Source organism: Symsagittifera roscoffensis, chromosome 6 (genome assembly GCF_963678635.1).
Source record: "Symsagittifera roscoffensis chromosome 6, txSymRosc1.1, whole genome shotgun sequence".
Lineage (NCBI taxonomy): Eukaryota > Metazoa > Xenacoelomorpha > Acoela > Convolutidae > Symsagittifera > Symsagittifera roscoffensis.
Genome location: NC_087067.1, coordinates 4750438 through 4760332, shown reverse-complemented (window position 1 = coordinate 4760332; position 9895 = coordinate 4750438). Strand labels below are relative to the sequence as shown.

General features: G+C 35.4%; 1 protein-coding gene across 4 annotated transcripts; it reads left to right on the top strand.

Moving 5' to 3' along the window:
• Window positions 1-424: 424 nt before the first annotated feature.
• Window positions 425-9692, top strand: LOC134848067 (LIM and SH3 domain protein 1-like). 4 transcript variants are annotated; one of them, XM_063865406.1, is made up of 4 exons: window positions 425-630; window positions 2956-3877; window positions 4475-4624; window positions 8414-9692. In XM_063865406.1, exons 2-4 carry the CDS (start codon window positions 3742-3744, stop codon window positions 9430-9432), a joined length of 1305 nt encoding a protein of 434 aa, XP_063721476.1. In that variant the 5' UTR covers window positions 425-630; window positions 2956-3741; the 3' UTR covers window positions 9433-9692. The 4 variants fall into 4 exon arrangements, with proteins under 4 accessions (XP_063721476.1, XP_063721475.1, XP_063721474.1 ...); XM_063865405.1 differs by lacking the exon at window positions 425-630 and adding an exon at window positions 1289-1532; XM_063865404.1 differs by lacking the exon at window positions 425-630 and adding an exon at window positions 1289-1539.
• Window positions 9693-9895: the final 203 nt, after the last annotated feature.

Genomic DNA, 9895 nt, shown 5'->3' with positions numbered 1-9895 from the left:
AGCTTTACTATGTCCAACATCCGACATAATTCAAAAGTAGGACTAAGATCTTATTACTACCATTCGTTTAACAGATGCTCTACTGTCCAATTGAAGGCGGATCGCCGCGGTGGCGCCAACGTGCTGCGAGCTTGCCAACAGAGGGTAGGACTCTATATGAACATTAAAGCCGGTTATCGCCGCTAAGTGGCGGCGCGTATAGCGCGCCCACCGGTGGCCTTAAACCGAGAGTCGGCTAAGTTGGAATCGGATAATTGAATTACGTCTTGTTTTTGAAATTCTAACGTCATAATATTACGGAAATATAATATAAGTTTGACATATCGGATATGTGTAACAGACCATTTAAATTCTGCTATCTATTTGAATCTTTCAATTCGAAATAGTAAGCTCTGACGCTCTAACACACAAAAGAATCTTTCGCATGACACCAAATCAAGCAAAACGCATATACATTCTTTCTATACATCAAATCAGTACATATACCATGTGTCGTATCAATATCGAAACCTAACTAGATATTTCCAAATCTTCATGAGCAATCATAACCTAATCAACAGAAACCATTGCGAGACAGACTATTTTGGGACATTTATCAAAAATAAGTGTTAAGTTGACTCGAAGCTTTCGGTACGTTATCCAAATTTCTCACAACTGATACTTCTTTACTTTTTTCTAATTTCACCCCTCGCCAACCACCGAACGAGTCGCCATTTAGCAATATTGTACTTAGTACTATTTGTAACAAAATTTCTCAAAAGAGTTTTCGTTGCCGTTAAATTCTAATTGAGGGGAACTTGATTGCTTTTTTTTAGTCAAACCCTTTCAAAACCTGCCAATATAATCCTAGATCCATGCCTTGTAACAAGTGATGAATAACCTTCCAAATAAAAGCGCTTAAGCACGACATCAGACGTTGAGCATATGCGGAATTTTTTCATCTAACTACGAATCCCCCTTATGCAAGAGGGGGAAATATAGTTAAAGAGATCCCTTTTTTCCATTAGGACCTCACAAAGCCGGTTATGATTAACCAAACAAAACTATTGTTGAACCATTTATTTGTCTGCTGAGATTTATAATAAAACTATTTCCACACTATGTTTTAAAATACCACCATGTTTAGCTTGGCATTGTTTACTTTTCTGTTTTCCGCTTCAACGGCGCACAATTTTTTTCCATGATATAGCTTGGTGATTTTTTTTCAACGCAATGACACGGTCTATTTTCTCGTACGTTGGAGCACATAGATGGATAAGTATACCTCTAGTTCTAAGCTAGAAAAAAAAGTCGGTCGCTTTTTCCTTTTCCCATTTTTTGCATCCTTTTACGTATTGTAAAAAGAGATTGCTTCCAATGTGCGTACGGACATATTATTTATTAGCAAAGGCAGTGGCAGAAAACGTGAACGATTTTGCGTTATATTTTTTTATACCTGCTTGGTTAAAACAAGTTGAGGTGTGCGTTACCATCAGTAATCAGACGATTTTTTTTTCTGCGGCGTATTTTTCTTAACATATCCTGAAAAAAAGGTAACGGGTAAGTCAAAGACAAACGCTTTTAAATCTATAACGTTTAATTTATTTAAAAAAAAATTTCTGGTACAGTTTTAATTGTATTAAACAACAAAAACCACAAAAATTTTATTTCAAGAGCTCAAAAAATTACTTTTGCACAAAATTTTTAAAATTTTTGCAATCCAGGAAACTATTTCACAAAAATACAATGACGCTGGTAATCAAAAATCTCCAAAATGCATTGGGTACGCCACGTTAGAAACAACAAATCACTAAAACCTGCAGAACATTATTGTCGCAGAGCTATCCATGTTTTTCCTTATTTTGCGACCAGGAGTTTAAGTCGCTGTCGCGCAGAAAAAAGCTCACGACCATTTGGACAGTTCGAGCATTTGTAAAAAGTAGCGAAAATTGGAACAGACAGAACTAATTAAAAAGAGCAATATGCCAATTTTGAGCAACTTTTGCATGCAAAATTGAAATTTTAGGTCAGTTGCTCTTTTCAAATAAATTTGTCTGTCCGAACTTTTTGCTACTAATTATATATTTAGTAGCAAAAAGTTCGGACAGACAAAATTAATTAAAAAGAGCAATTGACCTATTTTGGAAAATTTTTGCATGCAAAATCTAATTTTTCATCCGATTTTGTGTCTCAAGGTTGCATGAAAAAACAAATTGCATGCAAAAATCTGTCAAAATGGTACGATTGCTCTTTTTAATTAATTCTGTCTGTCCGAACTTTTTGCAACTCTTTATATTTCAGACAAAATTTGCATGCAAAAGCATATTTTTTCGAAAAAAACTGCATCGAGGTCACCAAAAAATAATCAAATTTGCTCGCAAAAATTGCTTAAAATTAACAGATTGCTCCTACTTATTTCATTCTGTTCCAGCATATTTCAAATTATTATATTAGCCGTACAGTATTATTTTTTGCAATTATGTGATGCCGCGGCCTAAGTCATTCTTCTCAGTCAAAATAAAACTTTTGCGCTACTTCTGCTCAAGTTTTTCTGAATGAATGATCGGCAAATGCCAAAATCATGCCTTTCCTTGAACATCATTTGAGTAGAATTCATTGAAAATCTCAAGAAAAAACTTGTTATTAGAAAATTTCTTTTAAAAAATGGCGTTTTTGGTCTTTTCTTGATTTCCAGAAATGTCTTTGGTTTTTCTTGGACTTTTTTGGCTGATCGCAATCATCGGCACTTTTTGCATTTTCAATGTTGGCAGATTTTTGGTTAAAAATTGAAACAAGGTTTGTTTTTGTCAAGTCAGATAGACCGTTGATTTTAGCGGTATAGTGGCGTACATAAATAACATTCATAGTCATGAAAACAAGCTAAATTACTTTTAAAGAACTTCGGATTCTCGTTGCAACGTGTTTGGTCGATTCGCCATTACTCAAACCGACCAAATTGCTTTCTGTATGTTTCAGATTTGAATGGTGAACCAATTGTTCTTTTACTTTACTGAAGACTGAAAGAGTATTTAAACTGTACTTTGTAATGGTCCGTCCGTGCGTGGTTCCCCTTTTACCATTAGAGAGCTAGGCCTGCCCCCTTTATATTGCAACTAAATTAAAACAGACCTAAAGTTATATTTAAAGTCTTTTCCTTAAACAAGTCCACCGTTTCTTTAAGAGTTTGAATCAAGTTTCTTCAAGTTCTTTTGATTCTGCTGTTTAACTGTATAAATTAGACCTCTTCCCTTGGGATAAATTGTCTTCGAAGGACAGAAAAAGGCCGACACCACTGAGAATTTTGCTTATTATTTCGAGTTACAGAAGTTATTCTTTTATTTGGGATATCGGATTCTAAAACGACTTTGATTTGTTTGAAATTCGCATTATAAAACCTAATAGTTTGCTTTTCCCAAACGTTATATAAAACCAGGTCCGACATATACAAATTGGTTTTGCTATTCTGGGAGTATTTTTGGCAACTTGTGACAGTGAAATTACAGTGAGATTCGAGAACCCGTTATTTTACCGCAATATATTTGTTATCCTGTTCCAATTTTACAAACCTTTAAGTATCCAGGTTTTCAAAGTGACAACATTTTGGCTTAATTTACAGATCTGGACTTAACAAACAAACTTCCTTCTTTGGACTAAACTAATTTTCCCTGACACGTCGAGGATTTCAAACTTATCTCGATTGGTAGTTATTATATAAGTTAGTACAAAGAGTTAATTTGGGTTCAGCCTGTCGTTTTATTAGTCATGAATCCGCCCTGCGCCCGGTGCTATAAATCCGTTTATCCGGTGGAAAAACTTAATATTCTGGACAAATTCTGGCACAAGACCTGCTTCAAATGTACTTCGTGTGGTACATCCTTGAACTTGAAAACCTTCAAAGGTAACAACATTCAAAGCTACTTTTTTAAACCTTTTTTTAAAAAATTAGTTCGGCTATTTGAAAATTAATTTTTCTAACGCCAAAAAATAGGTTCAGATAGGTTCACAGAGACAACAAATGATGAAGTGAAAAATGTGTGTGGGACTTAAGATGTCTTTTAATTCCGAGCTTCTTTTTAACTTTTCTTACTTCCAGACTTTTTAAAATTTATAATATTATTGCATTATTTTCGGTCCCAAAGCGTTTCCGTGTATACCAACAGGAGCTTCGCAATATTGATTATTTTGGATGCTTATTAACAATCAAAGAACCCTGAAAATGATTGAAAAAAATGAACTGTATATTATCAAGATCACTTTTTCAAAAATTCTTGGCTCTTTTTTCCTCACCTCGCAAAAGCATCAATTTTGTGGTGCAACGAGTAATTTTGCAAGGTTAAATATGAACGAACACCAAATATGGTTCTCATGGTCTAACAATTATTGTAACAATCGGACAATGTGAGCAGAAAATTCAATTATAAAAAGTTGTAGGTGGGGGGGGGGCGCAAAATATTAACAACTTTTAAAACTGAAATAAAAATTGTTGCCCAAATAGGGTTCAACAAGCAGCCCTACTGTACTGCACACTATCCAAAGCCAGAACACTCGACGATTGCAGACGACCCCGAATCAGTACGACTGCGACAACAACAACAGAATGTCAGCAACATCGAGTACCACAAAGAATTCCAAGAAAAGATCAAAGGTAATTATTTCATTAACAACGAAATAGCGGCTTTAAGTATAATCCAGTTCGATATTTCCATATTCGGGAAGCTTGGTTTTATTAGTTTTGTACGCAAAATCAGGTACCACAAAAACCATCGCTATGGGTTGAATGATATCATTTTGAAACCCTTTCAGTCGTGATTCGGACAAAATTTAAAACTTTTTAAAAATTTTTCTTGGTGTCGAAATAAAGCGGGTTAGATTTTTTCAATCTTCTTCAAGTAAAATTTCGAGCGAATAAAGCAAGCGAGCATTTTTATAATACGAAATAGAAATTTTGATCAAGAAGCGAAAACAATTTTTTAAGCACCTTTTTCAAAAAAAATCAGAATTCAAATATTTTGGTTTTTATTGTTTTCTTTCCATTTTTTGTTCAAAAAATTTTTGAACACCTTTTTTCAAGAAAAAAATCAGAAATCAAGTATTTTGGATTTTATTGTTTTTCTTTCAATTTTTTGTTCGAAAAAAGCTTGTGTCTAATATGTCTAATTTACTCTTAATATAAAAAATGCCGAATTTCTAAGTTTTTTAAGCTCCTCTTGTCGCACTACGGACAAAACACGACACAATTTGAGAAAAAAGGAAGTTTTTTAAATTTATTTTTATTTGTGTGGTACTTGCACAGTAACCGTCGATCCTTCCTCATAAATGTCAATCTAGCTGTCGTTTTATCTTTAAACTGCCAAAAAGAAACTTATCTTACTCTATATCAACAAAATTACTTAATCGCTAAAAAACTGGATTTTTTTTGTTCCCATCACTGTTTGAGGGCTATAAATGGTAAAGTTTGCGTAGTATTCACAGTTTCGAGCCTCAAAAAAGCTATAGATGTTCAAGTGCATATCGTATTCAACCCTTTCAGACGTGTTAGCAGGAGCAGAGTTTTGTCAATTTTTGAACCCAATGCACACTTCCGACAATCACTCCCCAAATAATTCCATATTTTTTCATACCACATATATCCTCTTCTCTCTGATTTTCCTGCTCACCCACCCACTCGTGTATTTGCTGTCGAAAAATGTCTAAAAATACGGTTTGTATTAAAAAAAGATGACGGATGTATCATGTTATAGCCTTTTTTATTCTTAAATTTCGATAAACAAAAGATGTTTGAAAAATTATTTTCAGTTAAGAGAAAAAACGATTGAACATTTTCTGCGGTTCTTCTGATTTTGAGCTAATTCTGGCAATTATGTAGGCTATTATAATAACGCAAAAGCTTAATTTAGCGCTTCCTTGGCTCCAAAAATTGTTCAAAACGGAATAAGTATTTCAAAATACCAAGTCTCCAATTTTCCGGCAACTTGGGAGTGTCAGCTAAAATTGCTTGGTTTCCAAACCTCCACTGGAAGTGGAGAGAAATCATGATTTTTGATATGTTCTACTTGTTTGAACGAAATGAAGTAGGGCAGATAATATTCACAATGAATCGAGCGATACATCAATTTAGAGTATTTTTCGTCCTGATTCAAACATTTTAGAAACAAACCAAAAATATTTTGTTCACTATGTCGAGAAAAACCGGCAGCAAACATTTGATATTTAGTCTAATTTCCAGCAAAAAAGGCGAGCAAACAGGCCAAAAAGAGGGCAATACAGTTTTTACCAAATGCTGAAGTGAGCATTTTTCGATATAAGTTTTTGAGCGTCTTCTTTGAATATGAGAAAAATTTTTAAAAAAATCTTCAAAACTAGAATTTTTGTTCTTTTAATTTTTAAAAAGTTGTCGTCGAATATGACTAACTCAGTTAAATAATCGAATATGCTTAAATTTTAGGATTTCAGAAGGATGCTCTCATCGCACTACGATAAAAAACGAAACATTTTTTTTTCATGAGGTCTCTTAAGGGAGATCGGATCTCTCAAAACATCGCCTTTAAACAAGCAGTCTGATTAAAAATTTATTTGTAAATTTTTGAAGATTTTTTATCTAATTCAAATTAAGACTGAAAGGGTTTCATTGTAATATATCATTTGACCCGTTCCGATGATGTTTTGTGTTCCCTAAATTTGCGTGGATAACAAAAAAAAGAAAAACCAGCAAAAAAGTTCCAAAAAGTTCCATGGAAAAAACTCTTTTTTTAAGCAAGTTGTTTTTTCTTTCCGCTTAATACGATGAAAAAAACTAGAAAAAGGCTTAAAAGATTTCAAAATTTTGCAGAAGAAGTTTTTATACATTAAAAAACAACTTCTTTCAGCCAAGGAAGCGTTAAAAAATGGAGACTTTAAGACAGATTTTTTGAGAAAAATCTTGCTGATTCACGGCTTAGATAAAGTTTTTCCGATGAAACTAAAACATATTTTCTTGCTTTAACCGCTCAATGCTAAAACTGCTAAAACACTCAATTTTTTTTCTCTGGACTCAGTCTTATGAATAAATGTGGTACACAATTTTGCATGAAAAAAGTCAAAATTTACTTTTAAAAGCCCTGTGGCCAGGAAAGTTTTAGCATGCCAAAGAATGAAAAACAATGAAATTGACAAAGAGTGAAATTTTAGCATGCTTTTTCCCCTTTGGGATTCGACCTCCTGTTGACCCAAAGGATCCACCCCTTTGGTAATTTTTTAGAAATCTCTTTTTGGATGAACAAAACTAAAATTTTTCTCAAAATGACTTTGGCGCCAGTATGGTACTAATTTTTCAGTGGAACGCGCGACAAAGAAACGCAATTTTTGTAGTGTCAACTTTTCAAAAAGTGCTCATAAATTGCCTGCGGCGCAAAATTTTTTGTCAAAACATGCTCTGCTAGTGTTCTGGGAACGCTTGGACACTCAGTTTGGTCGATTTAAAAAAAAATGTCGACAAACTTTCCATTTAAAAAAAAAATCTGCACCCGCCCCCTCGATAAAATTCTAGATCCGCCCCTGAACATAATCCGTTTTAAATTATTTAAAATCGATGATTTTTCACTTTTATTGACACTGACAATATAACTCAGTTTTTATCGGATTTTATACATGGAATTCCAGTGAAGGTAGTTAAGACCAACATAATTAGGTTAGAGGCGTATTGGGGGGGGGGGGGGGGACGCCTCCTAACGGTTCCAATCCGTCATCATCCAAAGAGTTCACTTTTCGGTACTTTTGTAAGTTATCGATTATCTAAAAAAACTTATGTTCCAATTACACTTCGGTACAAACTTAATTCGGAAAACTTAATTTTTCCAAACTTTACACCTGGTATCAGTATATAACCTGCATGATCCGAATTTTGAGCAAAGTAGACTTGTTCAAGACATGCCTAGATACAGTGATTTATAGTCTGTTCTAAATTATTGGTAATCCCAGTGACCTTGAGCTTTAAGTAGACTTCTTGGCACATTTTATTACGAGCTGAAACAGTGGAAAATTGATATCTGACATTAAATGAGTAATCTAAGGTTAAAAAGAGGTGATTTTGTTTTAAATGGCTAGGCCTACAAAAATAGTGCCAACAGTTTGGATTGAACAATTCAAACACTAAACTGAAGCATTTCTAACCGAATAAAATCATCAAAGTAAAAATGCATTGGCCGCCGCGCCGCCAGGGCAAGATAACAGTTCAATTCAAAAATAGTGGCGACACTGCCAACAGCCCAACACGTATCAGCCTGCTTGCCTTCATGATTATCGTTTTGCTCAAGGACTTTTTTTCTCTTTGAACAGCCTACTCTTTGGCTTTAACAAAGGTTTCTTTTTACCTTTTACAGATATAACAGTTGTTTGTTCTTCAAAACAACAGTTCTTTTTCTTGTTTTGATTGTTCTACTTCATATTTTTGTGTTAGGTCAGTACAGGCCAGTAACTGATGATCCAGAGACCATGCGACTGAAGAAGAACACAGAAAACCAGAGCTCTGTGGCCTACCGAACCGACCCATCCACAATGAATTACACTCCAGTTAGCGGTGAAGATCCCGAAATGCAACGACTCAAAAAGAACTCTGAGATCCAAAGCAGCGTCAAGTACCGAGGCGTCGGAACCTCCGAGAACCCTCCTTACGACGAACGACAAATACCGAGTCCTTTCCATTCCAAACATGGTAAAAATAACACCTCAGCGAGTTCAAATTCAACCAATCAGCATCAGTTTAAGCCAAACCCAGCAGGTGTGTCGGCTAACGAGAGAGCCTCGTTTGTGAACGCTTTGGACTCCCAACAAGCAATGATGAAACAACAGGTTTTGATGCAAGAACAACAGCGGAGAATGCAAATTGAACAACAACAAAAACAGATCGAAGAACAACAACGACTTCAAGCCGAAAGTCGACGAAAAGACGAACTGGAGTTGCAGAAACAACAAAACTTCGAGCGACAGCAAGCTGAAATAATGGAAAAACAGAGAGTCGAAAGGCTCGAACAGGAAAAGCGTCGCCGAGCTGAAGAAGAAGAAAGACAGCGACAATATGCCGAACAAGAACGAAGCCGACAGCTGCAGCAAGCCGAAAACCGACGACGAAAGGAGGAAGAGGAACGCCGACTTGCTGCCGAACGTGAAGAGCAATTGCGATTTGAAACCGAACAGAAACTGAGACTCAATGACCCGCACGTGCCTGTCAACAATCTCAACAGCGCAACTCAAGCTGTGAACGGAAATAACCACCAGCCACAAGAGCCCGCGTACAGAGCCGAGTATGATTATTTTCCAGATGCGAGCGACCCCGAAGCTGCAGACGAGCTTATGTTCGAAGAAGGAGATATTATCGTCGGATTGGTCAAAATTGACGACGGATGGAGCACGGGAACCAATCAGCGAACGGGACAGAGCGGAATGCTACCATCCAATTACATTACCCAAATTCAATGACGTCATGATGTTTTCGACCAATCACATCTCACGAACTAAAACAATGGCTTCATCAGATATTTTTGAGCGTTTTCCGTCTTTGAAGGATGAAATAAGTTTTCTCGTTAGGTTTTGTGCTGTTAAAGCTTGAAGCATATCAAGACACTGTTTGATCAAATTTACCCAGATGATAACTTATTACGCGCATTAATATATTGTAATTTTCCAATTCAATAAATCAGGTTCACCGCATTTTTGCTTGAATTAAATTTTCATTTGTAGTTTTTTTTCTACAATAAAACAAAAATGGAAACTTTACCATAAAGGACAAACTTTGTAGAGCCTGAAAAAAAATTTGTCGCTGAATTTTATTTATCTGGCCACACGGTCAAAATTTTTTGAAGGCTTAAGTGCAGTGCATTATCTCTGTCAAAGCTGGCGGTTCAAAAGTGAGTTAACTCTGCCTAACTACAATATTTTAAAT

What these genes read in the sequence shown, in the direction of transcription:
- LOC134848067 (XM_063865406.1), top strand. Translation starts at nt 3,742, where the DNA reads ATGAATCCGCCCTGCGCCCGGTGCTATAAATCCGTTTATCCGGTGGAA. An exon ending in GAACTTGAAAACCTTCAAAG is followed by an intron (nt 3,878 to 4,474) that starts GTAACAACATTC and finishes TTGCCCAAATAG; the next exon opens with GGTTCAACAAGCAGCCCTAC. An exon ending in ATTCCAAGAAAAGATCAAAG is followed by an intron (nt 4,625 to 8,413) that starts GTAATTATTTCA and finishes TTTTTGTGTTAG; the next exon opens with GTCAGTACAGGCCAGTAACT.